Source organism: Heliangelus exortis, chromosome 4 (genome assembly GCF_036169615.1).
Source record: "Heliangelus exortis chromosome 4, bHelExo1.hap1, whole genome shotgun sequence".
In the NCBI taxonomy this organism is placed as follows: Eukaryota; Metazoa; Chordata; class Aves; order Apodiformes; family Trochilidae; genus Heliangelus; species Heliangelus exortis.
The window spans coordinates 30,136,500-30,164,436 of NC_092425.1; the positions used below are offsets into that span (position 1 = coordinate 30,136,500).

The 27,937-nt window shown below is 39.8% G+C and overlaps 1 protein-coding gene across 12 annotated transcripts in view; it reads left to right on the forward strand.

The window, feature by feature from the left end:
- APBB2 (amyloid beta precursor protein binding family B member 2) overlaps positions 1–27,937 on the forward strand; it is a 169,070-nt gene that overhangs the window by 47,418 nt on the left and 93,715 nt on the right. For 11 of the 12 annotated variants that reach the window (XM_071743668.1, XM_071743667.1, XM_071743677.1 and 8 more), the window contains 2 exons: positions 7,280–7,376; positions 19,667–19,776. In XM_071743668.1, coding sequence (XP_071599769.1) covers positions 19,731–19,776 — 46 coding nt within the window. In that variant the 5' untranslated portion in view covers positions 7,280–7,376; positions 19,667–19,730. Of the gene's footprint in view, positions 1–7,279; positions 7,377–15,377; positions 15,400–19,666; positions 19,777–27,937 lie in introns of those variants that run through there. The other variant, XM_071743671.1, reaches the window with a different exon arrangement.

Sequence of the window (27,937 nt, forward strand, 5' to 3'; positions counted from 1 at the left end):
CCTTTTATTCTGCCCTTTTTTTTTTTTTTTTTTTTTTTTTTTTTTTTAGCGCACTTATTTTAGGTCTGTAGTCTGAGTTTTCAGGAATGCAACTTATACATGTGAAAATAGTGTAAACTAAGTCGTATTGAAACGGCACAGATGGGAGACAAAGACACCCTTCTAATGGCATAATAAATCTGCAACGTGAGTGGATGCCCAGGCTAATGCAAAAACTGTGTGAAGGCAGCAGTGCTGTCAGAGTGTTTGGTGTAGCAGGATGCTGAAAGGCAGAGTGTGCCAAGCTGGCACTGCTGTGTGCCTTGTCCCATGATGCTATAAACTCCATGCCTTGCCCTGGCATGGTGAGTATCAAAGATGGTCTAAGATGGAGCACCCTGTTGTGTGCAGCATCATCTGGAAAGTGCCAGAGAATTATGAAGAGAGGTTAGGGAGAATTGTACAGTGATAATGGTACTCCAGAATAGGAGTGAATAACTGAAGTCAGTTACTGGGGAAGTTTGTACTGAGCACAGGTGATGATGCCTTTCTGAAAAGGAGCTGACTTGTAAATTCAGAGTTCATTTCAGTTTTGCAGTACAGTTTTAATAACTTGTCTTCATTCAAGCAGGGCTACAAGCCAAGGCTCCATTTTAATTTATCCTGGTTTAGCTGATGCTTTGTGGAATGATTTTCTTAATGGTGGAAAAGTACATCTCTTGGGAATTGTGAACAAAAACTGTCTTTTGGGGAAAATTTAATTTGGTTAGAGGAGCTTATGATGTAACATTTAAACATAATCTTGTGAGGGGGTGTTCTGCATTTCTGTTTGTGTCCTTATTTCTTCTGCAGCTACTCATCCTGTTTTGCTGGGTTTGACCTGTTAATGTATATGCTGAACAGGAGATAGGAGAGAGCAGAACTGAAGAGCATGCTTGCACCCTGGAGGGGGAAGGATGACTTAAGCTAAAATGCTGCCTCCATATCCCATGGGTATGATGTGTGGTAGAGTGACTGTATCTCCTGCATTATTCATTGCCTCTGGCTTCTGCCATGACGTGGGTGTTTATCACATGAATAGTTGTGCTGTGAGTTGCTGCAGAAAAGGTGTGTGTGACCTGAATACTCATCACCCACAGGGCTTTCTCTAAGTGACAGATAAAACCTGGTCTCAAGTATGGGATGTCTGCTAAGAAGTCAAATCACTGGAGATGTTTTTTTCTCAAACAGCTTGTGGATGAGCATCTTCAATTGTTTCTAAACATCATGGTTGGTCTTTGTAGCATGGATCAGCATGAATTCTCAAGCTTTCAAGTCCTTCCTTAAAATTTGATGCTTGTGTGAAAGTAAGTTTTATTTTTCACATCTATTTGGAAAATTGTTCAGCTAACTATATTGCACCCCATTGTGCTAAGAATAAGATTTTTGAGAGAAATTCTAGGCTGCTTTGTTTTCAAATTTTAATTCAGGTTTGTTTCCAATTTTTTTTTTTTTTAACTTGTATGCTTGAGTGTTTTCAAAGCACACTTGTTTTGCTGCTGAAGTGATAAAAACAAATTGTGTGCTGGGCTTTGGTGAGCTCTAAACCTGTGTCAGGGGGGAAGAGCAAACAGAAAATATGGCTTGATTGCCATCCACTCAGGGGAGTGCTGCAGTGGTACACACTTGGTGCTTGAAGAGTTATTGTTGAGCAACACATACCCCTGCTTTGATCCTGCTGTGCTTTTTGGCATAGTAACCCAGAAACTGTCAGCCTCAGCCCAGATGCCTTCTCAGACAGTTTTGTAATAGCAGATACTCCACTGGTACTTGTTGTGAGTCATCATAGCAGTGATGCTGATAGCTGGAGAGAAGGACTGGGCTTAGGGATAGAAAGGGGGGACTTGAGAGTTAGTTGTACTGCTGGGGGAGGATCCTCAGCACACTGCAGAGCACCTGCCCCAGAGCATGGGAGCTGTGTTGAGGCTATTTTTATGCTCTTGCTCTTCCATTGGCTTTTATGCACTTTATGTATGTGTGCTGAGACACCTAGCACTAGGACAGCATCTGTCTTTCTGGAACAGCTCCTTCCCTTGGCTGGTTCACCCTTAGGAAGCTGAATTACTCACCAGTGGAAATGCAGACTCCCTCAGGCTATAAGAGTAGGGTATTTCCATAAAAGTTTTTCCTGGTAGGATATTATGATTTATGGGTAACTATGGGAGCAGAGTGCTCATCAACATGGGGTTCTTGGGGTGCACTGTCTGGCAGGACCAGGTGAGCTGGAACGAGTGCTGTGCAGTGGGAGATGGTGGCTTCTCTGAGGCTGAAGATGACTTCTGCTGCAGTGCTTTGCTTCCTTCTGCTTTAGTGTCTATGCAGCAAGCAGTAAGGTTTGAGAAAAGCTGTAGGTCATGCAGCTAGAGGACCAAAATAAAACCCTGGTGTTTGGGAGCAATCACTGGCAATATGGATGTCTGTGTAAATGATTTGAGGGCAATGGTGGAGATGATTTGCTAAAATTAAAGAAAGTTTCTTAGCCCTCCCCCCCCTTGCAACCCTTTCTGTGCAAAACTTTTAAGACAAAAACCACCTTCTAATGTCCACTTCAAATATTTTTAATAAAATCAATCACTAAAGCAATGACTTGGGTATCTTTCATAAATATCAAGACTTTCTCTCCTCACAGTTTCTTCACTAGTGAACTTGTGAAGCATGCATTGTAGGGAGGCAGAAGACCCATGACCCTATTTCTTCTTGGCCCAGGAGGACCTGAGCTATCTTCTGCCCCTTCCAGAAAGGTGTCCAGAATATGGTTTTTACCTGGAAGGGGAAGAACAGGACCCCTCCTGTAAATGACTGATAACTAAATCTCTTGAGTTTTGTTGGACTTCACAGGCATCATAGTGCTGTGTACATTTCAGTGTTTTAGACAGAAATTGTAAAATGCTTCTTTCTGACCTTCAAAAAAACTGTGCTTTAAAAATTCAGGTAGCTAAAATAACTAACTCATGCTATTTTCCTTTTGACCCTCTGGAGCAGTAAGTGGGTTAATGTGTGATGCTTCCTTTGGATTTGGCAAAAACTTCTGTCAAAGAGGCTAAGATATAGACAAAGAAATGCAGATGCTAAAAATGTCAGGGAACTCTTGAGGCAGTGACAGCAACCTTCTCCTCTACCTCATCTTTACTGAGTCATTATATTATGAGAGTCCTGCATCTGTCAGATTGAAGTACAACTTGTTTATACACCTGGCAAGTGTTCTCTTTTTTGTTTTTCTTTCTTTTATTTTTTTAATTATTATTATTTTTTTAAGAATAATATAATTTGGTTGGTTGGTTGTTTTTTCCTTTTGAACTGTCTTCAGGTTGAGGCCCCAGAAAGATTTGTACTGAACTCTGTTCTTCTTTCTCCTCTCCTTTTGGGAACAACCCCAGCAGTCTGGGTTCTTGGAGTACTTGCATGGTGCTCACCCAGAGGAACTCTGATGGGCTGGAGTTAGAAACTGGTAATGTGCTTTCTAGAAGGAAAGAGAAGAATTTGTCCCTAAAATAGAGGACCGTGCTGTACTTATTAATTATTAATGTTATGCTGGACTACTTTTTTCTTCTATTTTTAAGCTGGAGGAAGAGGTGGAAATTTTAATGGAGGGTTAGGTGAGATCATGTGATTCCTGATTAAAAGACAATTGAGGGCAGAGTCCCCAGTCTGGCAATGTAAATGCAGCATGCCTGCATGTGCCTAGAGAAAACTGCAGTGTGAAAACTGCAGCCAGTTTCATACTGGTACCAGCTCACTCATCTGTATATAATGACTTGTACGTACTGTAGTATCCTCAGCTTCAAGCATAAATTAGTAACTGTGCTTCCATTCTAAAATCACAAGAATTGGGAATTCTGGCATTATTTTCCCAGAGGAATTGGATACCTGCTGATTTGTGTGTTGCTAATTTTGCCCCTTTCCATCCTGCCCCACACGGGTGGGTTTTGCAGGCTGTTAGCCAGTTCTGTAAAGGATATAGAAGGAACATGCTCCAGAGTGATGTAATCCTTACAATTTGTGTTCCTGATGCTAATAGGTGGGTTTATTTTCCTACCAAACAAACTTTGGAGGTGAAGAAGGGGAAAGCTATTTGTTACTCCCCTTGAAGAGCCTGGCTGCTCTCTGATGGGGCTGTTGCCTGGCAGGGGAGGGGGAGGGAGGACTTGGTGAATATTTTTATTATTTGGTGTCAGTTTTTAGATTAAGTGGATTTAAATCAGGGTGGCTCAGTTTAAGTCAAAAGGTGATCTGAGAACTGTGTTGGTGCAGTTTCTTCTCTTATAAAGAGAGAACAAAAATGCCATTGGGAAGGAACACACCATTTATATCGTGTGTGCTTCAGGAAGAAAGTTTTACTGAAAGATTGAACATATTCTGGTACTGAATGACTCCAGGTGATTGGATACCTGTCTCTTTTATATTTAACCCTAAACTTTAAAGTTCCTTACAAGTAGCAAGTATGTTGGAAAGAAGAGCTGTTGAACCTGCAAAGCTTCTTTGTTCTTGGCAGGAAGCCACCAGCGCAGACTGCAGTGGAGGACGAGGAAAAAAGCTGCAGAGATTCCTAGCTCAGTAAATCACTGCTAAAGCTCAAGAAAGTCACTTGGTGTGAGCTTAGACATGACAAATGCATGGAGATTTCTCTCTGTGTTTCGATAGACCTAAAAAAATAAGGGTTTTTTTTTCCGGCATCTCAATAAGGGCAATAACAACCAAATTTTATCCTTGTGGGCTGATGTTTTCTGTTTGGTTTTATTATTTCTAACTGAAATTCTGTGATGTCCCCAAGATCAGGTTGCACACTGGCTCCTGTGAGATCACTTGTTTCTGAGGCTAGCTGAGGACTGGATGGTAGGTCTGTGTCCCACGGAAACCCCAGTACCCAGGAATATCTGATCCCACTTTGAAGTATATGTAGCTATTGTCTCATCTTTGCAAGAGAAGGAAATAAGGACTATTTAATTTTTTAAACTTGCACCTAGTATTACCTCAAGAAGCCAGTTGTTTATTTTGTTAATAGCAACTGAATGTTCCTACTTTTGTCATCTCTGGGTGTTAAACATTCCCTGATTAATTTTCTAAGAAGGGTATCACAGGACCAGGTGAGCTGGAACAAGTGCTGTGCAGTGGGAGATGGTGGTTGTCTGCCTTCCAGCTTACTGCTTTTTATAAAGTTCTAAATGAATTACTCTAGCTTGCATAGATCTGAGAGACTGCAGTAGTGGCTGGCTGAGCTTTTCTTAAAAATAATATTTATAAACAGGAAGAATGAAGAATTCTCTTCATCCCCAAGTTGTTTTCAAGTCTGCCAATTCTCAAGGCATGAAACATGGTGAAAACATGGGTGGAGAAGTGGACGTGTTCAGCAGAATGCACAGGAAGGGAAAGACACCCAGGATGGTGGAAGAGATGTTCAACTGGGAAATAAAAAATGTTGGGTGCGCAGTAGCACAGTTTAAAGAATTTGTCATCAGTTCTACTATCCTTTTGTATCTGAGGGCAGATGTCTCTTGTCAAAACTTTGTTTTGCAATTTCCTATCTGCTGTTTTGTTGGAAAGCTTTGGTCATTCCTGCCTTTAAGGCCTGTATTTTGGATTTCAGGGTTTCCTTGGGTCTTAGAACTGGTGTCTGACTCTGTCTTAGTTTGGACTGAAAAATTGTCTTGTTTCAGGTGTAAAATGCTTTTTGAGCTGTTGCCTGTTTTTTTCAAATGAATTATCTGCTGTTTCTGGTGCAGTTATGATAGACTTGGTTTAGAATAAATTAGGTTTCACGTACAGGATGAAGAAGGTTAATTATAAAAATGGCTGTGCCAGCACAGAGGGATACATCTGTTTATCTTGGGGAGAAACCTGTTAAAATTACTTGGAAAAAAGCTAGTATTTATGCCCAATCTGCAGAGAAGATTGGGGTGTCAACACTTAAGTCGGGAAGTTTTGTTTATATAAAACCTTTGAAACTCAAACAGAAGGAAATCTCTAGTTTCTTATACTGATAGGAAGGTGGTAATAGAACATGTGTTTTCTTTCTGTCCTTTTTTTTCTCTCTTGTCTGATACAGAAGTCCAAAAATGTGCCCACTAATTCGGGTTAGAATACTAATTTAATGAGCATCGTTCTGTTTTCTTCCTGCTGCCTTGAATTTTTTATAAGGGTAATTTCATTATTGAAATGAAAATATTTTATTGATTTCTTTAAAAATGCTTTAGATTTTAAAATTATATTTTATCCGGCTTATATAAAGGTAATTGTCAAGTTTCCGAATGACAAATAACATTTTTAATGAGAACATTTTTAGCTCACAAATGATCTGTTCAGTTTCAGTACTTTCTAGGATTTATAGTTTTTGGATTTCAGTTAGAACACGGATAGGAAAAAGTAACTCTCTCTTTTAAAATGGAGTATAATTTAGCTTGATTTAGCCTGGCTTTTGCTTTAACAAAGAAAAAAAAATAAATTAAGCTCTACAACAGATGAGATTTGTATCTTCAGTCTTGGATTTTTATCTTTTCCAGATGGGAGAACAAATATAAAGTTGAATAATACGTGAATTGTAGAGCATAGTTTGACAGACAGATCTGCTGATGGTCATGAAGTATCTTGTAATGAGGAGATAACCTTGCTTCTGTCACTGTGTGTCAACAATCCAAATATATTTTTCAGTACCAAACCCCATATCATTAATGTAATAATTTACCAGGGGCAGAATGGTCGGGACTGTGATACAGCATACAGTCCTCAATACATACTTGATGTCTACTGAACACAAGCATAATTGGAAATCTGATTTTTCATTTTATTTTCTAAATTAGGTTATGAACATACTGTTCAGTGAGGACTTTTTGCTGCTTTTTTCTAGCTTGGGATTAATCTCTATGATCTAAATTATTTTTTTCATGTTACTCCGTGTTTGTGCATGGGGAAAACCACAGGTCTGTAATGCAGTGCAGAGGCAGAGAAAGAATTCCAAGCCTGCTTTGCAGCTTGTCTCTTACATGCCCCAGGTGTTGCAATCCAACAGCAGCTTGGGACATCTGCCTGGTTTGGGGAAGATCCCTGCACTGTAATATATGGATCCTCTGTTCTGCTCTTCCTTCTTGCTGTTGTCTGATTCCTAGGCTCCTGCTACCTTGCTGACTCCCGCTGTTCCTAGAGAGTGACCATGTGGGTTTCTTTTGCTAACCTGCACCCTTGTGAGCTCAGTAGTTTTCAGTAATTCCTCATTTTTCATAAACAAAACCTACATAATGTGATTTTTTTTTGTTTGTTTGTTTTGCAGCTTGCCTGATTTCTCCAGCAGCCTGAGGGGGTGCTGGTGACCAAGACTGCAGTACTTCGTGCTCTGGTACTGACTTTCCACCAACGAGCTGGGGAGGGTGAGTAACTTGTTGTGTGTCTGGGAATTCTCACAGGGAGTGGTGGTGGTGTTCTTTCTGTGCTTCTCTTGTCCTTTGTCTCAACACATATTTCTCCCAGCACAGAGACCAAAGGTACCTGTATTTCTATGCAATATTTACATTGTTTATCATCATGTTTGTTAACAAAGATGCTCCAGCTTTTCTAGGATCCCAGCATGAGCAGTTCTTGGTTTATCCATTCTTGCAGATTAGCTGTATTTGCATGACAAAACACTACAACTTGCTCTTCCACCTCATGTGAGAAAAGGCCGTAAAACAACAGAGGTGTTTCACACAGTAGTGTTGTTCCTCTGTGATGTCAGCAATACTGTCTTGTTTGCGTGGACATTCATGGTGGATTTCAGTGCTCTGTGCTGCAGAATTGCAGTCTTCTGCAATGTGTTCAAATGGTTCTGTGTGGGTCTTGGAGTGGGAGGGAAGCCCACAGCAGCAGCTGCTTTGTGGCACCAGCTGAAGCCATCTGTGTGGAAGGATTAGCTGGTGGCACACTCCCCAGCAGCTTCTGATGCTGCAGCTTTCCTTTTCATGTGACCTTACAGGCTGGGAATGTACTTCCCAGTACCTGGCAAGCCTTGAGGCTTCTCATCTTCCAAAGTAAGGTATGTGAGAGGTCTGGCATTGTATGCCCATAAAGAATGTGCTGAGAGACTTGGGCTGAGTGTGTGTCTTGGGTTGCCTACGCTGTACAAGCAGTTTACTTGTAGAGCCCTGCAGAGAAACTGCACCATTTGCTGCCAGAACCAGCAATTTTTTCCATCAGGATTGCTGTTCCACCTTCCTGAAGTGCAGCAGCACACTCCCAGGCTTTTGCTGTTGTGATCCCTGCAAGGCTGTTATTTTGTATAGCTCTAACTGATGGAGGTGAACTGGCAGAACGTTCAGATGTACTCCAGCCTTGTAGCAACTGAGCAAATCTTACATGTGCCTCAGGTTCCTGCTGTACTTACAAGCTCCACAGGTGCAAACTCTTACCCCTAGATTTCATCTGCAGCTGGTTAGTTAAAATACAGGCAGGGCATAAATGCTCCTACCTAGCTGAGACATTGATTTAGGAAATGATTGTTCACGCTGCATGTTCCTTTTCCCAGAGAGTTCTTTATTTACAAAGGACTTTCTCATCCTGAAGAATTACAGAGGTTTTATGGTTTGTTCCCCCCCTACCTCCCTTAGATAAAGGTACAGTCTGGTGAGAGGAGATGAGATACTTGCTATTGCACAAAGAGAATGATGGGACTCCAGCCAGGGCTAATCTCCTGTTGGTATGCAGTTGTGTGAAACACAAGTGTTTTGGCCAGTGCAGTAAGATGACTCTTAAGGGCTTATGTAAGGGTTCATGCTTTTCATGTAGGTTAATCAAGCAGACTGAGTGGTCTGTAATACATTAGTTGAGTTAATGATGCAACTTTTCTTTCCAAGTTGTTTTTCTCTAGTCTATACACCTACTTGACAGAGTCTCAATTTTGACATGGGAACTGGGCAGTATTATTCTAAAACATGGAGTTGCCGTGAAGATTATTAATTTGTATCATATACTGTATCATATATTCTCATGTGTTTTTTTTCCTTCCCTTTTTCTCCCTTTTCCTTTCCCTTTCTGTTCCTTTGTGGTCTTCTCCCTATCAGTAGAAGAGCCTGGAAGCCCTTTTGTTGTCCTGAATCATTTTATGTATCAGTAAGGAAGTCTCATAATTGCCCTGAAGATTTCAGTCTTTTCACCAGGGAAGAAGCTATTAGACCAAGGATCTTCACCTTAATGGGACCAGTTGCCCTAATACAACTCACTCTTCTTCGCAGTCATGTCTAGTTCCCCAAGGGCTTGTCTATCAGAGCATCTTCAGGTGAATTGCTCTCTGGATAATGTTTGGCTGGCCTCTGTTTTACTGTCAGGAAGCATTCTTCCCAGGCACAGTGCACCCATTGGCCTGGCATTAGCTAAGGTGTCTTGCAAGCAGCTTTTGTGAGACCACCACTGCTGATCTTTACTCAGCAACCTGATGTCAGACTGCTTTAATGCCAAGCTCAGGGGAACAGGACTTCAGTCATTGTTTAATGTGGCTGAAATTTCTCACCCCAGTTGCCTGGGGAGGATACAGCTTGCCAGACCTTTTCAAATTAAAAGGAAAGGCTACACATTTTCTGATAACTCAGTGTTTTGGAGTTCAACTACCTGAACAGCAGTCACTGCTTTTCAAAGTCTTTCAGCGAGCCTTGGAGGCAAGGCATGGGTGTCAGTCTTACAGTGGAGCTGGTGCTCACCACATGATTTCTGAGATTACAGATATTGTAGTGTAGACTTAATTCCTTTCCAGGTTTCACTGGAAATGCATTTTAAAGGTGGAAGTCTATGCCAAGAACAAACTCTGTACTCAGGACCATCTGAGTACTTCAGTGTCTTCCTCCAGGCCTTAGTAGAATCTCTGCTGCTAATAATGAGAGTTAAGTTTTTGTGGCTGTTCTGATATTTCTGCTGAGATGGTAATTTCTGGAGGTGTGTGCCTCTCTGTGAGGGGCTAAACCAGAATCAGCAATTTGTTTCATAGGCTAGTAGAAAATTCATGCTTGCTTTTACCTCAGTGTGCTTGTATTGGTGACCCCTCTTTAGTTGAACAGTTTCTTATTAAGTGTAATTTAAAACTCCTGGCTACAAAGCAAAGAGGTTGGTTGAATCTGAACTTCAGGTCCAAGCATGGCACAAAAGACACATACTCTGTGACATTTTGCAGGAAACCTCTAGGAAGCAGTGTTTAATGGGTTCCATCCTAGTTGCCCTTAGTTCAGCCTGTTTTGGTGCTGAAATTATGTGAGGTCATCTGTAGTACTTGTTGCTTGGCAAACATGGTTGCAGTACCTGCATGGTAGCTCCACAGCAATGTGCTTGCTGCAAGCCCTCTCTTGTGGCTCAGCAGAGGCTATCAGAAGGTTCCTGTTCTGCTATCATCACTTGAGACTGAAGACAATAGCTGCTTGTTTGTAGATGCTATTCACAACATCAGGCTAATTCTCTGGTGCCTGATTTGTTTATTAATAGTAACAGGTTTTGAAGGAAGCCCTAGGGAAACTTCTCAAATTGCAGCATGTAAATGAAATAACCTGCCCTGCTTCCAGCGTTGTGTCGTTTGTCATCACCTTTTGCCACTGGTAACAGCAGTAGAAGATCTAGTACTGGGTACTGTAGGACATGGTTCAGCCTTTTTACTAGCTTAATATATCATACTTTCAAAAGAAATAAATTTCTTGCTATATTGATAGCAATTGTCCTTGAAAACCAAGGACACTGCTCTTGCCTTGGGGAAGCTGTTGTGGAGAGGAGAGACCTGAAAATAAATAATTGAATCGTAGCTTGTTGTTTGTCTTGAGCTGGTAGTTTATTGTGCCCAGACTCAGCTAATTTGTAAAAAAAAATCCAAAATGGTACCAAGAGGTAGAAATTAACAGTATTTTAGAAAATGTTAAATAAAATAAATAAAAAAAAATTTAATGCATTGTTACTATATTTAACATGATTATTCATGGCTCAGGATTAGGATTAGGAAGCATCAGCAAAAACATGAAGCTCTATTTTGATTACTCTGACAGATGTTTAATTATTTTTAAAAAAATAGTTTTTCCTACGAATTAAGTACTTCCATCAAGAAAGGTGGAACTGCAGATAATGAACCATATCTTGACTTGTCATTAAGTTAATAATTATTTTTTTTTAATGCTGAAAATCCTTTCCACAGCATAATCACAGAAAAGCACAGCATGTGGCATGTCAGCTTAGGAACAAGTTATGCTGTATTGCAGTACTTGCCAATACAATATGGGTTGTGAATGGAGAGAGAAGGAGGTACCCAGGAATATGCTTACATTGTTGTAGCCCCTGTTTTTGAGAGGAGGTGAAACTAAACAAGTACATTGACAAAAGATCAATGTAATTTTCAGTGTAATTACTGCTTTGTTAACTTTTTCAGGAGAACTTCAGTGTGACACTGATATATTAATCGTAAGGGTATATTATAGAGCTATAGAGGTACTTTGTGTAGGTTCCTTCTAAAAAGGCAAAAAAGAAAGCCCAGGCTTTTTATTTCCTTCTTTCATTAACTGATCTTAAAGTAGTATTTTTTCCTGTGATGCTTGAGAAATTACTCTTTCCAAAATGTCTTTATTTACTAAAACGTTGAGGGGTTTTTTGTAGCTGATGAGCAGCTGTTTATCAATACAGGTGTTGTATGAAAGTTCTCTGTATGGATGGGGAAACCTGGAAACAAAGGGAAAATTTACTTTACTCTTTTTGAATACTATGGCATTGTTGCCCATGTGAGGTCCTCATGACTTTGAGTTTATTTTTCCATCATACCCTTGTGGGTTAACATCAAAACAAAACCTACAGGGGGCTGAATTGTTTTCTTGTCAAAAATGTAAATGAGTTGCTTTCTTTCTGCAAATAAAACTCCAGTCCTTCCTTCAGTTAAGCAGCAAAAGGAATGTACTGCTTATATTGATGGAGCTGTAATTGTTTTTCAGTTTATGGCAAATGAAGACATTCAGACACGTTCTTGGTAACTGAACCTAGACAACAACAAAAAACCAAAAAAAAAAAAAACACCAAAAAAAAAACAAACAAAAAAAAAAAATTGAAATCCTGAATCATACTTCAGAAATAGATAGTTTATCAGCTCTCAGGCTGCTGCAGAGAATTAAGGTGGCCAAAAAATAGTGCAGGAGGCAGAGTGAAAAATCTGTTCCCAAAGTTTCTTCTAAATCCTATTAGGTGAAAGCAATCCTATTTTCTGAAACTTGATACCCCAAATCTTAGATGTGGTTTTTGGGGTTTTTTGGATTGGTTGGTTTTTGTTTGTTTCTTGTTTGTTTTTTCTTTAAACTTTTTACCCACTAAGCATGCAGTTTTATAACCCTGCTGGGTTTTTGTCTGGAAGAGGTTGTTTAGAGTCTCACTAGCCTCTGAATGAATTCCACAGAAAAAAAGGTCAATGTTCTTAAGAAGTAAAAATAAAAAAAAATAAATTATATCACAGGAAATTATCTCCCAGTCAGATGCTTACCTCCATGACATTGCACAGTTTGTAATTTTAATATAGCCTTTTGGAAAGCTGTTCGTCAACCACCTTTCTCTGATGTTAGGTATGTTCTAATTTCCAGCCTAAATTTAGCAATAACTGCTTTACATGCAGCCATTTTTTGTGCCAACATTATGCTTTAAAGATTTTGTTGCCTTTTTTCTGCTGCAAGCCAAACCCTTAATATCCTTGTACAAGACAGAAATCTGGTACCTTGAGTATCTTCCAATTTCCTGTGTTTTCCATTAATCCCTGGTGTGTGAGGGACCAGATGCTCCTGGACTGTTTCAGATGAGGTCTGGGCATTACACTGCATGATGGTGTCACTGTTTTTCTAGCTCTGCAGGAAAGGCTGTAACCAGAGAACAGATTTGCCTTCCCTTGTGCATGCCTCACACTGGAAGCTCAGAAGCAGGTCAGTTACCCCTCTGATATAGCTGAGTCTCTTTCTTCCATCACATCCAAACATTTGCATCACACTGTTAGATCATTTAGATGCAAATGACCAGAACTCCTTAGTGATTCCTTGGATGAATTATATGCTCTGTGTTACTTCACTTCATTAGATTTCTATTATGCTGCTTCTCAACATCCAGTTTTCCTTTTGATGATTCCATCTTTATCCTTGCAGCAGTGTCCAGATTTTATGTCATCTGCAGATTTCACTAACACCTTTTGTGACATTAATGATAATGTTAATTGAAATTTCTTTTGTAATCTGATATTTTTCACTTTTTTACTTAATTTGTGTTTTCCCTTCTCCTTTTATTTGTGTCAAAAGAAGTTCCCAGTCTGCTTCTACTAAGCCATTTATTTGGACCTTTCTTTGTGTTCTCTCTTGTGTAACTCTTTCAGAATGTATCACTGCAGCCTTAAGTATTGCCCTCTGTTTTAGGTTTTATGGGGAGATCTGGGTTACCTGGTGACCATTGCTTTGATTGTGTAATGCCAGTTCTTCAGCTCATCAGCATTTTTTCTGGCACACAGCCCAAGCTCGCTGCAGCCCCAGAAGCTCAAAGCATGGCAGCCTTGGTCTTGTCAGCCTTAACTTTGAACAAATCCTCCCCAAAGATGAAGGAGAATTGAGATCATTAGCTGATACCAGTTCAGATAGCTGCACAGGAGTAAATGAAGTTATCTTAATTTATAAGTTTTTCGTAGTGTTAAAGTATATCGGGTCTGTATGGTTGAGCATAAAATGTCCTGATGCCTTTTCTGTGTTAAGATAACTTAATGTAGAATAAATAATTATGAAAAGCAGGTGTGTTTTACTGAGAAAGTATGTGTCCTCTGTGCAAGAGGATTAGGGCCAGGGGGCCATGAATGACTTGAATTCTGTTTGCTATACATGAGCTGGCTACAGAAGTACAGAAACACTAAATTTAAAAAAACCACATTTTTGGCAAGTTAGACACTCTGTGACAAAGCCTCAAGTATGATTTAGGGACACTGTAGGAATATTGTCCAAGTGACTAATAGTATCCCCAAGAACCAAGTGGGAAACAGTAACACCGTCCGCAGGTAGTGTATGGGAAACTCCACTCAGCAGGCAGGGGACACAGTACCCTGAAAAGATGACCAAGAATAAGAAAAGCCCTCTTAGAGAAATTTTCACACATGGAAAAGAGGGAAAGCATCCAAATATGAACTTGTTAGGGGAGAAGTTAGAAGGTATACATGCCATAAGGTATACAGGACAGAATTCCAAGTGAGAATGATTGCTCAAATTCTTGTTCCTTGCAGTGTGAGCGTGTTGGAAGGCACAGTGGTGGAGTCACCAGGCTTTATGGGCAGGACAGAGTTATCCAGGTCTCTGAGCATGTCGTGTCTGGGTTACAGTGCATTCCAGACAGGTCTAAGTGTGGCAAACCCACGGTGAGTGCAGCAGGGCTGTAGTGCAGGCAGGACATCCCCTTGGCCGTGGGGTTGCAGTTGTCTTTCCAGTTCCCGGGAAGCTTTTATCCCGTGCCAGTGAGCGGCGGTGATGGGGATTGAGTCCTCCTGTAAGCAGGGTGGCTTCCTGACCCTCAGTAGAGGCAGGTGGTGGGAAAGCAAAACCTTCTGCATGCGAGTGCTTCCAGACAGAATTGGAAAGCCAGGTGGGTCTCTTAAAAAAAAAACAAAAAACCAAAAAAACCCAAAACCTAATCCCTAAAATTACTACCTTGTTTTTTTTTTTTCTTTACATATGAATCATGGATTTCTGCAGAGGTCACACTCTCAAAGATAGAAGATATTTGGCTAGTAGACAACATTATGCTTTCTTCAGTAGGCAGTTTGTCTTAAAGATCCACATCCGTTAGCAGTTCCCAGCACTGCAAATGAATGTGCTGGCTCTGTATGTGCCTCCAGAAATCAGTAGCACAGTGTCCTAATGGCCTGGCTGCACACTTTACTTGCTTGTTTAAATTGCTTGTCACTAATGGTGTCCTACAGGTGATGCTCCCCAAGTGGCTGCTTTGAATGCTGACAAAGTGAGAGGCAGCTGAATATGGGAAGTATATTTGCATTATATATGCAAAGAGGTGCATACGTATACAAAATCGTGTATATACAAATACACTTTCTTATCTCAAAAAGATCCTTCCACCAGCCTTACAGGCTGAATTATATTTTTAATCAGCCTCTTTCAGTGTCTCAACCTATTGCTATCCTGGCCCTGGTGTGTTTTTAAAACAATGCAAGGCATTCCTCTTACCCATTCCTTAGCAGGGCTGTTTCCTGGTATTCAAAGCAAGACTTTAAAGCTGAGATTGTGTTGTTTGTCACAGTATCACCCAGAGAGTTCTGGAATGTAATTTCTTGTGTAGGTATCCCTTGAGAAACACCATGCAATAACCTTTTTTGTTTCCCTGCTGTGTGTAGCTATTCCTTTTGAGTGTTGAATGATGTAGTCAGTCACACTTGGGTGACTTCTGTAGGTAATTTGCAGTCATCTCTTTTTTTGGTATCCTTTTTCTTGAGCATGTGAGGGTAGGTCTGATGACAGTATATTGTATGAGATTATAGTAGCTTGTGTTAATGCACTTGTATTTGGGTTTGAACACGTCATTACAGCAAACATTTGTAAAGAATCCTGAAAGGTTAATACCTTCATAAGCAGCAGCATGTGTAAACAAATAAATTTAGGTGAAACCTTAAAAAGGTTTAGTGTTCATTAAAAGTGTGGAGGTTGAACAACGGGTTGTTTATCCTCAAACAAAAGATAATAGAATTAGTTCAAGCAGACTTGATGCTGTGTGCCTGCTGTATGTAACTCTTGGCTTGACTTGCTTATGAAAAAAAGAAAAAGGCATCAGAATTTAGGTTTTGGAGGGTTTGTTTGTTGAGGGGTCTTTTGTTTGTTTTTGTGGGGGTTTTGTAGTGTCAAAAAATAAATAGAAGTAAAATGAAGCTCTCATGTAACAGTTATAAAAACTAAGAAATGTAAAAGAGGCACAACAAAAGAAGCTCTGTAAACAAAATGTCTTAGGAAGATGACAGCCTCGGCTGAAAGTCCTGGCAGGCCCCTCTGCAAGATGATTTACGGCCTCATTATGAGTGATGATGAGTAGCTGGTAGCTCTTTCACCACAGCTCCTAGAAAAGACTTGGCAGGAGGTGTGGATAGTGCTTCCAGGTGCTCCCCTGGGTGGAAGGGATGCAGTCATAGCTCAGGGTTTGTTTCCATGGTTGTCTGTAATTGAAGCATTTGTCTGGTCACCTGAAACAAATCAGGGAAGATGATCAAGAAAGGACAAAAAAATAAATCTTCAGACAGAGTCAAATGGAAACATTTATTGAAGAGAAACTATAAGGCTATGTATATGTAGTTTTAAATTTAACTATAAAGAATCATCACAAAACATTTTAGAAGTGATTTTGTAATAAAATAGTAATAAAAAACCACAGAAAGCTGTTACAAAACACATTTCTTAGAAAACAAATGTGTGTGAGTGGGTTACAAATTAATACTTAGAATACTTAGAAGACCTGATCGGACATATTAAGTACATTCAAGTTCCACTCAGATCTTTGTGCATTTGTGGATATCTAAGTTGTGTACATGTAAAAAGAAAAACAAAACCCAAATATGTATATATATTGTATTTGGTTCTTTCAAAAGGAATATTTGAGACTTCCTTCCATTTTGTTAACTCATCTCATGGATGCATATAGAAAGTAAATGTTTGTTTTCAAATGCTTTCACCTTGGTATTTGGATACCAGCAAGGTCACTTAAATTCTTGTTGGAGTTCCCTGAGCTTGCTGAAGCTCAGGAGTCTCTCCAGCATTCCCCTGCATGACTGGTTGTGTTTAAAATGCAGGTCCCTTTGGCTATTCTGGTCACAATTCAGAGATGGTTCTTGGAAAAAAAAGAAAAAAATCCAAATTTAAGCAGCATCTTCATTTATCTTGATGTGGATATGGCCCTGCTGCTGTGCACAGCCCACTATCACGGTTACTTTGCAGGGCAACTTAACTTTACTTGCTGTCTGGCACTTGCCTCTAAAGTAACTTTTGATAGTTGGTTTTAATCCAGGTTGTAAATTTTGGCAGTTCCCATTTTTTTTATAAAGTAATCTATGAAACCTTTGCTCTAATGAGACTGTATCTTTATGTTGGCTTCTCCATGGAGATTTCTGGTATTTTAAAATGTCCATACCTTTAGGTAGCACCTGGCCTCTCCAAGGAGTGGTTTATTCCCATGATGGGAATGTCTTTAGGAAAACCATACTCTAGTTTGATTGAGCGGTTTAAGACCATAATTGTGGGGTTTGCAATTTTTAATATGTATCTCGCTAAGTATTTTATTAGGGTGTGGCACAGAAGGACCCCTCTGATGCTGTGCTGTGAGAGATAGGGAAGGAATAGTGTGTCTCATGTGTAGGCATTTGTTATAATTTAGTGAGTATTATGGTTTTAGAAAAGTATACACCTTCCAGGAAGAATGCATTTATGAAAAATGTCTAATCTTGCAGCTCCATACAGATCAAATTCTTTCATAAGCTAGGGAAAAGATTTGTAAATACTGTCATCTGGTTACAATTTTTGTTTCCCTTACATGTTTTTTTGTTTAATTCCTGCACAGCTAAAGTCTGTTCTGTTTTATTCTGCTATGATCTTGGTGTATAGGTATTTGAGGGGAGTAAAAACACGATGGAATTCAGCGTGAGGTGATACTTAATATTTTATACTAATAAATGTGGTTGTATTTTGGCTTTTTTAATTATTCCTATAGATCAGTGAAGGGAAAGCAGCCATCTGAAACATTTTTCTTGCACATTTGATGTGTTGAATTAGCAGGCCACTACAAGAATTTAAAAAGTTCTTTTGGGCCCATGGCAAGGAGTTGTCCCAAGTTGCCCTGCAAAAGAAATGCAAAGTTTTTTCCTTGAATGTTAATTTTATTGTTTGCTATTCACTTTTCATCTTAATAACCACAATTCTTTTTTGTTGCAAAGTATAGTCTCATTGGTTCCCTGAACTTTCCCTGTTGAGGACAGTTAAACACGACATGCTTTGTCAGCATTGGTTTGGGAAATAACTGAGATCTTGACCTGTTTTTTGCACTGTCAGATATCATATATGCAGCCTTGTTGGTGCATGTATTGCAAAAGTACTCCACAGAGTCCATAGCAATTTTATGCAATTGCATTTTAAGTTACTTTAAGCACAGGCAGCCCTTATTAGCTACCTATACTAGTGCAAACACCATAAACCTGTTCAGGAACACAATCCAGGTCAAAAATTCATCTTTATGGTGAGTTTTCATCTGTGTTGGCTCACAGGCAAATTCCATGAATGCCAATATATATTAAAAGCTTATCTAATTCCCAAGCGAGGTGGTATTCTGCTCAGTCACAGAACTGATATATCTGCAGATTTGTGGAAATCTCCTGGGTTTGCTGAAATGCTATTCATCTACATCCTGATACTTTTCTCCATTTCCTGCGAAGAACAAAATTGTTCTTGTAGCTGTAGCCTGGGACAGTAAAAATCCTTAATGAAACAGGAAAGATACTTCAGATGTGTTGCTTTGTTGATTCTTCTAGCAAGAGAGAGAATTAAATAAAAGGAAATGTGTCTTTATAAACTACATGGTTGTTGTAGAATGTTAGAGAGGATTGGAGAATGTTGGAGAATATTCCTGAATATTCTCAAAGAGATAGGGGGTGTGACCCCTTTACTGTGCCCAACCCCATGTTTGGGGGGCCAATTAGACCGGCCCATACTCTGGTGCTATCTGCACCAGGGATTCGCTGTGCTACAGGTAAACACACCGGGTGTCCAATAAAAGGTTATGTTGGTGTCGGGGGTGTGGTCACAGAAGCACTATATAAGGGAAAGTTGCTGCGCAATAAACCAGAAGTTCGTTTATCAACCATATTGATTGCACGCATTTTCTTTGCCGCTCCCGCACATGGTTGTCACGCAGTGGAAGACATACGGGAACATGGAAGCTATTCAGATAGACTTAAGAAAGAAGTAAAACTGAAAATCAGCTAACAGCTGTATTTTAGTACAAAATCTTATACCAAAGGAAGAAGCAATGAGGCTTGAGTTTAGACTGAAATATTTTACAATAGTTATTTGGTTCAGTGGCATCTCAATTAAAATTTTAGATTTGTGGTTTGTTACTCCATTCTTACCATAAGATGTGCCGTGCATTTCTTGTTTGCCTGGGGTTTTTTGATACTTCAAGAAGACTGATACACTACTGAATAGCTCACATTCCTGTAGGGGCTCTGGTACAGTGACAGATTTGAAGCTATCTAAGTTATGTAGCATGGATAAGTTTTGCTTCTATAGCAAACTGTTCATAAACTTGTTGCTTAATGATTGCTTTAAGAAATATAAGGCAGCATTATTATTAAATCTCACCTACCGGCTAACTTTACTTAAAGGCAAAAGCAAACTCTTCCCTGCAGTGTTTGTTCTCTCTCTGTGTCATGGGTCAAAAGAAGCTACTGTATGACCTGAGACTACTTTATGCTTTAAAATTTATGTGAGCTTATTAATGGAGGCCAACCACTAATAATAAATTTATGCTGCGTGTGTAGCACAACAGTTCATCTCCTTTGACAACACGGCTATGAATAATTTATAGATGTAGTTATCCTGAAATTTGTAGGGGTCATTAGCATTTTGATGAAAAAGACACAGCTGTTGTACTAAATCTTCACTTTCTTTTTTCTCTTTCCCCTCAGTTAAGTGTTTGGGTCTGCACTGTGCAAGCAGGTGGCAGCGTGCGGGGATGTGCTGACCGGCACTATGGGCAGGCGGTACCCGGGGGCTCACTATCGGCCAAGCAGCTCATGTATGTATGCAGTTGGTCTCATCTGTTTGTGGCAATAGTACTTTGGAAGGTTGCTAAGTTTATAAATTTTGAAACAGTATTTATAAACGATGATGAGATTTTTCTAATGCATGCCAGCTCTCCAATGTGTGTAACCAAATGGTGAGTATATTGATTTTTGTTTAAGCTGCAAAGGTGTGATTTAGAACTTTAGAAGTGGCTTGCTGTGTTACTTGACCAAGTTTACTGGAGAGTGCTGTGTTTTCTGTTTAAGGTTTCCAACTTCATTTATTCTAGCATTCAAAAGTTTAGCTGCTATTCTTCTTTACTCCTATCCCAAGTTTTTATTACCAGATACCTTCACATCTGCAAAATATTTGAGCTAATCCTAAAATGTCACTGTGCACTATAGCTTAAATTGTTTGCAGCTGCAACTAATGGCTCCAGTTCAGATTATTTATATGTTTGAGTTCAATACTATTCATGTAGTGTTTTCTTCTGATTTCTATCCTAATGGATACATCTAATTGTCTCTTATATTGTTCCTTACAAAGGTTATTTTCTGTAAAAATGCAAAACCAACTCCTAAAATTTGTCACCTGCAGCTTCCATTCAGTAAGCAAACATTTCTCATGTTAGTGCAGATAGCAGCTGCCACACAACAGTAGTCCCAGAGTAGCAGCTGTATGAAATGAGCTGATGTGACTCCTCTGGAAAGCTGTTGGGGATAACACCCCAGTTCAGGAGGCTGCTGCCAGTCCTCGTGCACTTTCTCTTGATACCTTAGGCTAGTGAGGTGAAGCTGTGTTATTGACTGTTGTTTCTGCTGGAGAAGAAAAACATGATCCCACATGGCTTTTGTTGGCATCAAAGCCATCTCAAGAAGCTCTCATTTCTGTATTGTTGTTTCTGTTCCTGTAAATATCTCTTTAAAAGCCCTGAACACTTTAGGCAGCCATTTCCACACATCCTTGCATTGGCTGTTGCAAGTAGTAAACCGTAGCGAGAAGTTACAGCTGTGGCAGAACAGGGACTTCCTGCAGTAACTTTGCCATCAGATATGAAGAACTGCACCATGAGGCCCTGTAATCAAAATTACACTTTTAGGAATTTTTCATTATCCTATGGATCAATCCTAGGAAGTATTTAAAGCTTTACTTTCTGCTGCAGACTACTCATAGCTGTCATGAAGATGTGTGTTAAAATGGTTCCTTAGGGCCATTGTAGATTCTTTCCCAAAGAGCTTGTTGTGGATCTGGTGAGGCCACAGCTCGAGTACTGTGTTCAGTTCTGGGCCCCTCAGTTTAGGAAGGATATCGAGGTCCTGGAGCAGGTCCAAAGGGGGGCAACCAGGCTGGTGAAAGGACTCAAGCACAGATCCTACGAGGAGAGGCTGAGGGAGCTGGGGCTGTTCAGCCTGGAGAAGAGGAGGCTCAGAGGAAACCTCATCACTCTCTACAACTCCCTGAAAGGAGGTTGTAGCCAGGTGGGGGTTGGTCTCTTTTCCCAGGCAACCCTCAGCAAGACAAGAAGGCACGGTCTCAAGTTGTGCCAGGGGAGGTTTAGGTTGGATATTAGAAAGAATTTCTTTACTGAGAGGGTGATCAGCCATTGGAATGGGCTGCCCCGGGAAGTGGTGGATTCTCCGTCCCCGAAGATATTTAAAAAGAGACTGGATGTGGCACTCAGTGCCATGGTCTGGGAACCATGGGGGGAGTGGATCAAGGGTTGGACTTGATGATCTCTGAGGTCCCTTCCAACCCAGCCAATTCTATGATTCTATGAATGTCAGTATATTGCCTATTCAATACATGGGAAGTTGGTTGTTACAGTTTTGACAGGCCTCTGATGGTCAGGACTTGGAGTTCAGAATTGCTTTAATCTATTTTAATCCCTTGACATAATCCCTTGGCCCCTCTGTGTATTCCAGGACATGATATCTATGTCTTGGGCCTAGACTTGGAGCTCAGAGATCTAAGATGATCCAGTGTAGAGGGAAGTAATCAAGTCTTCCCCATTCCTACCTGGAGAAATCAAGTAATGGGCAATAAGTTCTTACCAGAAGAGCCTAGGATATTTTTCCTGTTAACTAGTTAAGCAATTGCAGACAGTGAATAACTGGACTCATTTGCTGGGGAAGCACTGGCATTTCTGTCATCTGCCAGGGCAGAAACTTGTGTGAGAATCAATTGGCACCAGAGCTCCCTCTGAGGACAGAGATACAAAGTATGTACTTCATGATTGCTTTATGCTTTTGTTTAGCCAAGGTTTCCCTTTCCATTAACCTGTTCGGGGTTTCTAAGCCAGGAAACTTGCTTTAGTTTTGGGTTTTGTTACTGTAAGATTTGTGCAGCTTCCCAGTGCATAACATAATAAGTGTTTTGGGTATCCAACAATAATGGCATTGAAATGGCCCACTCGTTGGGAAATGTGGATCATAATGAAGTCTCTTATAGCAGATTAGATCTCAATGCAAACACTGGTAAAATAGCATAATTTTGCTTTTGTTTTCTTTGCATAAATAATGAGTAATTGCACTATCTCAGCTATTGTATTTCACATGTGCAGTTGTTGCAGTCTTTATGTTGTACCATTAAGGTCTTGGTGCAGCTTTAAGCCTTAGTTCCTGATCATTATCTTCTGTATGTACATAGGTATATACCTAAATGAAGTTGTGAGGGGACGAATTAGGTCTGTAGGGACTATAGCAGTTGTATTGCTGCTTTGGTGGTGAGATAATATTTCATCCATTTTTGACATTGACTGTTTTGTTGAGTGATTTCATGAATTTATTTAATATAATACTGTACAGTCTTAAGAGAATAGCAAAAGGTTCAAGGAAACACCTAACAGTTTAAATAGAAAACAGCTTATTTGAACCCTAGTGCTACAAAGAAACATCTTTGTAATACAGGTGCTGAAGATGTAAGAAACAGCAAGGTGTTTAGAATGTGAAATTGAAAGCTTTGTGTTTAACAGGTGCCTGCTAGTTTAGACTTTTAAAAAATGTAATTAAAGAGCAGTGATCTCCCTTGATTATTGACAATAAGTAAAACAGTGGTGGGTGTATCCCTGCCTCTGGTTAGAACTGCTTGTCCTAACTTAACACTCCCTTGTGTCCTTTTTTGTTGGATTTTTTCTTTTCTGTGCTTGTGAAAAATAAGTATTAAGGGTGTACAGTCTCCAGCAATTAGAGCTATGTTTTGTAATCAGACTTCTTTCAGTAATTGCTCCTGAGCTTTGCTTATATTTGTATTTTTCTAATATTTGCTCATAAACCCCACTTTTCTGCATTGACTGCAGCTTTTCTCCTGAAAATATGGTACTGTTTGTGTTGTTAGGTAGCCTCAAGTTTTCTTTTGTACTGTGGCTAAAAAATTTTTGCTGTGTGCATAGAGTAAAAGGGGAAAAGGTTTCTAGTGGGTTGTCCATGCATATATAGTTCCCAGCATAATAATGGATTTATTTTAGTTATTTGTAGTGTTTTTCACAAAATCGAAATCTGAGGAAGGTGTTTCAGAGGAAGTGAAATTGGTTTCAGCACCTTTCTGCTGGCATTAAATGCTCAGGAATGCAACAGTAACAATAATGACACACAGTGAAAAACAAACAAAAAACCCAGCTTTTTTTCAGAAGACATTGGAAGTAAGGAAATGCAAGAATGTGTGGGTGGTAGTCTGGGGCATTTGTTGACCTTTGAAGTGTGCCAGGATAGGGACGCAGTCCTATGGTGGCATGTCAGCATTGGCTGGAAGAAAGGGACACACTTGTGCCTGAAGCTCTATGACCAGTCCTTGCTGCTCACAGAACACAGTGCCACATCTCCCACTCCTAAGTCAGCCTCTTGATTTGTGACAGGCAGAGGTGGACTTCTATTCCTTTTTTAACTATTAGGCATCTGTTATGTAAAAATTACTCAGACTAGGGTCCATATGGGATTATTTATTGGTACAATTCTGCCAATGTAATTATTATTGCTGACTGGACTTCTATTTCAGAAAGGAAGGAGCTTGATTTTATTTTTTTTCCCCAAGCAAAACTTTCTGGGGAAATATCGTTTTGATTAAATGTTCAAAAATCAAGGATGAGGATGAAAGGAAATATCCCTCACAGGAAAGCACTCCCCTGGACTTTGGAGGGGAGAGGTTTGAGTCTTCGTTCTTCCTGATCATCTTCTGTGCTAGAGCTGTTCTTATAAATAATTCAACATACTTGAGGGCATAGAGAGCAGGGTTGATTTTATAAATTTAGGATTTGATTTCCCTCCAGGAACACTCAAATTCCTCCTATGACTGTCTCTTCAGCCCTCCAGGGAGTGCACATCTGTGACCTTCTTTGCGCTGGTGCCATCTCCCACTGCTTGCAAGGGGGCTATTGCTTAATGAAAATGAGGGAAAGCCTTAGCTTCATTCTAGTGTATTAAAGCAACAAATGCAAGAATGGTGACTTTATAACTTATCTGCTGAAAAAAACCCAAATTTCCAGTCTTGCAGCCAGTGCCAGTAATTACATTGCTGTCACTAGCCCAAAATGAGTTGGTGTGAAAATGTACCATGGAGTGGCTTTGTGGGCCTGGCTTGGAGCCACGTCCAGAGTTACAGAAAGCCCCAAGGAGAAGTGTATCCACTGTGCAACTCCTTGTAGAAGCATTCCAGTAGAACCTGACATCTCCAAAATCCTGCCATGTATCTCCTGATCTCCTGATGTCTTTCCAAAGAAAGATATCTTGGTGTAAATGAGACTGAAGCTTGTGCTCAGGGATTTTCTGTGAAAAGCTCCACTAACTGTTGTTTAGGTGAGGAAAAGGCAGGAATGCAAATCATTCATGGAGTAAAATTTGCAAAAGCTCCCAGTGACACATACATTGCTCTCCCTGTTAAAGCCTCTCTTGTTTAGGTTTTTTCCTTTTTTCACTTTTCCTAGGAAGCTGTGAGGAGAATTATACAACAACTGCATTGAGGCCTCTTGGGTTGTCCTGGTGAAGCCCCAAACCAGCTCTGTTCTTCTGCAGACAGAAGCTGACTAGGAGCTTGCAGATAAAATGCTTTGTTTAAGAACTGTATTACTCTACATGTGTATTATCATGACTGGTTTTATTTCTTGGCATAGTGAAATAGTACCCCTACTCCAGGATCGTGACCTACCCCAGGTCTCTTTCTTCTTCATGGTGAAACCAGAAGTGTAGAGTGCTCTGAAGCTGAAGGTTTTCTGGTAACTCCCCTTGGGTTTATGCATGTTCGTGGAGAACCACTCTGGTATTGATTTTTCACATTTGTCCTCTTTCACAGAAGCCTCCATTCCTTTGGTGTTAAAGTGCCTTGTGAAGATCTGAGAGTCTGGGGATAAGAAAAGGGAGTAGAGGATTTTGGCTTGCATGCCAATAACTCTAAGCTCCCTGTTGAAATTTGGGCCGGTAATACTGACAGTTTGCTCTTTTCCACTTGATTGACATCTTCTACAGTCACGTTTGCTTCTTGCTGGAACTGAGTATACTGTTAGCCACACTTCAGTGTATAATGTAAATGTCAGGAAGTGCAGTTGCTTCTTTGTTATGTCCTCTTTCCACTTTACTTTGGATTTTTATGTTTAGTTTATGGGGACCATAAAGCAAGTATGATACTTGGATTTTTATTTATAAGCATGTGGTTTTGTTTTGTATATGAGCACTATAAGTAGAAATTCCTCAGTATTAGTACAACAAATTTCTCAAGGAGCTTTATAGTTACAGTAGGCCAAGACTGAAGTTATTTCTGTATTCTAAAACCATAATTACATTGGGAGGGTTAATGACCATTTTAGTCATCTCTCAGTGTTCTGTCAACTTCAGCAGTACTGCAACAGTTAGTTTATAAACTGTATGTTTTTGAAGTATTCCTGGTTTGTTCCATTACAGTTTGGTTGAAAGCTTTGCAGGCAGCTTTTTAGCCTTTCGGAGATGTAGCTTTTTTTGTAATGAGCCTTATTTTAGTTAAACTTTTAATAGAAAAGCAGAGTAGAAATATGGAGACCTTTTCTGGTTTGGTGCATCCTGTGCTCTGAAATACATTCTGTGTCATTTCTGGAAGCAAGAATAGGACACGTAAGTACAACTTTAAGACAATCTTAGCAGATGCAGTTGAAAGTGCACATGTAATAGCTTTATCTAGGTGAGACACAGCATGTTCTTAAGGTATGTGGAACAGAAGCAATCTTGTCAGTGTGCAGTACCTTAATTTCCTTTCCTTGAGAGCCCTGATAGTCTCATTTTTCAAAAATTGGCAATCAGTCTCTTGTTCTACTCTAAGACTTCTTAGTTCTGCTCACCGGTCTTAACTTACTGTTAGCAATTTGAAATTGTTTGCATACATATACAAATTAATGAAATAAGATATTTTCAATCTTTATATTTATAGTTCTGATAGACAGACATTTTTATTCGTTATTTCATTTCACATAGAGTTGTACAAAGTCTATTTAATTGTCAGATTTTCATCTCTAGAACTCATTTTGATACTAAGTGCAATCTTATAATAACAAGAAAATAATTCTGATGTACTGTGTTCTTTCAAATGCATTTTAAGGTCTCAGCTATGAGACAGTGATAAGTGGTGGCTCAAAAGTATTACAACAGGTCTGGATAATTTGAGGGTAAATACATTTCTGAATAATCTTGATAAGAGTTTTGTTACACATAAATTTATTATGTGTAATTCAGATGAAGTTGTAGCAAGTGAAATGACAATGTTAGGCCATCACAAGTTCACTTGTGAAAACATATTAATGTAAAAAGAGAAGGTGAAATATCTGTTTATGTGCATGAAGTCTGCTGTTCTCAGGGAAGTGGATTGTACTCAGGAGTATGCAGTGTTGTTTCTAGGCTTTACAGGAACAGCTGAGTGTTCACAAGCTGCAAATAGCAGAGCCGCAGACAAGATGTGCAAGAGGTGGTTGATGACACATTAGTTAGTTTGGTTTTGTGTGTCTAGCACAGATACTATGCTGGAATTTGCACTCATCCATTACCTCTGAGAGGGACTTAGTTTGCCTTTTTGCTCTTTCTGTTAGTGCTGTCACCAATGCTTCCTCTCTTTCCTACTTCTGCTGCCTGTGTCTCCTCATCGAAGAGCTTGGTGTTGGGCTTAGTGCCATCACAGACAGCTTGAAACCTGGTGCTGGAGGCTGCAGGTTTCTGTGACCCTGTTTCCGAATTTGTGTTGCTGTAACAGAGAATGAAACCTATGCTTGTGTGCTTGTTCCCTATATTAGAACCTGCATTTACAGTAGATTTGTTTGTAATTAACACATAAGTCTGAGACTTGATCTTTATTTAGCGCTTGTAGTTTATAGATCGATTTTTATTTTTAAAAAAAGAATGGTAAGGCTTGGGAGTTTAATTTACACAACAGGGTTAGGAAAAGCAACTAAGGTTTACTTAGCAAATGTCATTGAGAATATATAGATCCAATGACAGAAGGTCTTATTATCTGTGCTTGCAAGTAGCCAATAGATAAAACGCACTCCATCTTCTTGCCTTGACAACACCGGTTTTGCCTGCCAGACTGTTCCATTCTGCACAGGGGGAGAAATCTAATTAAAGGGAGAAAATTGAATTAGGAAAAGACTTAGTATGCTATCTTGTTTTTTTTCCTCTTACTAAATGCAGGGTTAGTCATGATTGCATGTCATGGTTTTGCCTTAATGTAAATGAAAGAATTGCTCTTCAGTTCTTCAAGTGATCACTTGATTTAAGAATACTCTAGTAGAAAGATGTGATCCAGGTCATGTACAACATGGAGTTTCAGTCAGATAGTCAAATATACACTGATTACCTAGGTGCATCTATCTTAATAAAATTATGAATAAAAGAGCAAAAGGTTTAGCCTGTCTCTGTCTCTCTCTCTCCTTCTCTCTCTCTCCTTCTCTCTCTCTCCTTCTCTCTCTCTCCTTCTCTCTCTCTCCTTCTCTCTCTCTCCTTCTCTCTCTCTCCTTCTCTCTCTCTCCTTCTCTCTCTCTCCTTCTCTCTCTCTCCTTCTCTCTCTCTCCTTCTCTCTCTCTCTCCTTCTCTCTCTCTCCTTCTCTCTCTCTCCTTCTCTCTCTCTCTCCTTCTCTCTCTCTCCTTCTCTCTCTCTCCTTCCCTCTCTCTCCTTCCCTCTCTCTCCTTCCCTCTCTCTCCTTCCCTCTCTCTCCTTCCCTCTCTCTCCTT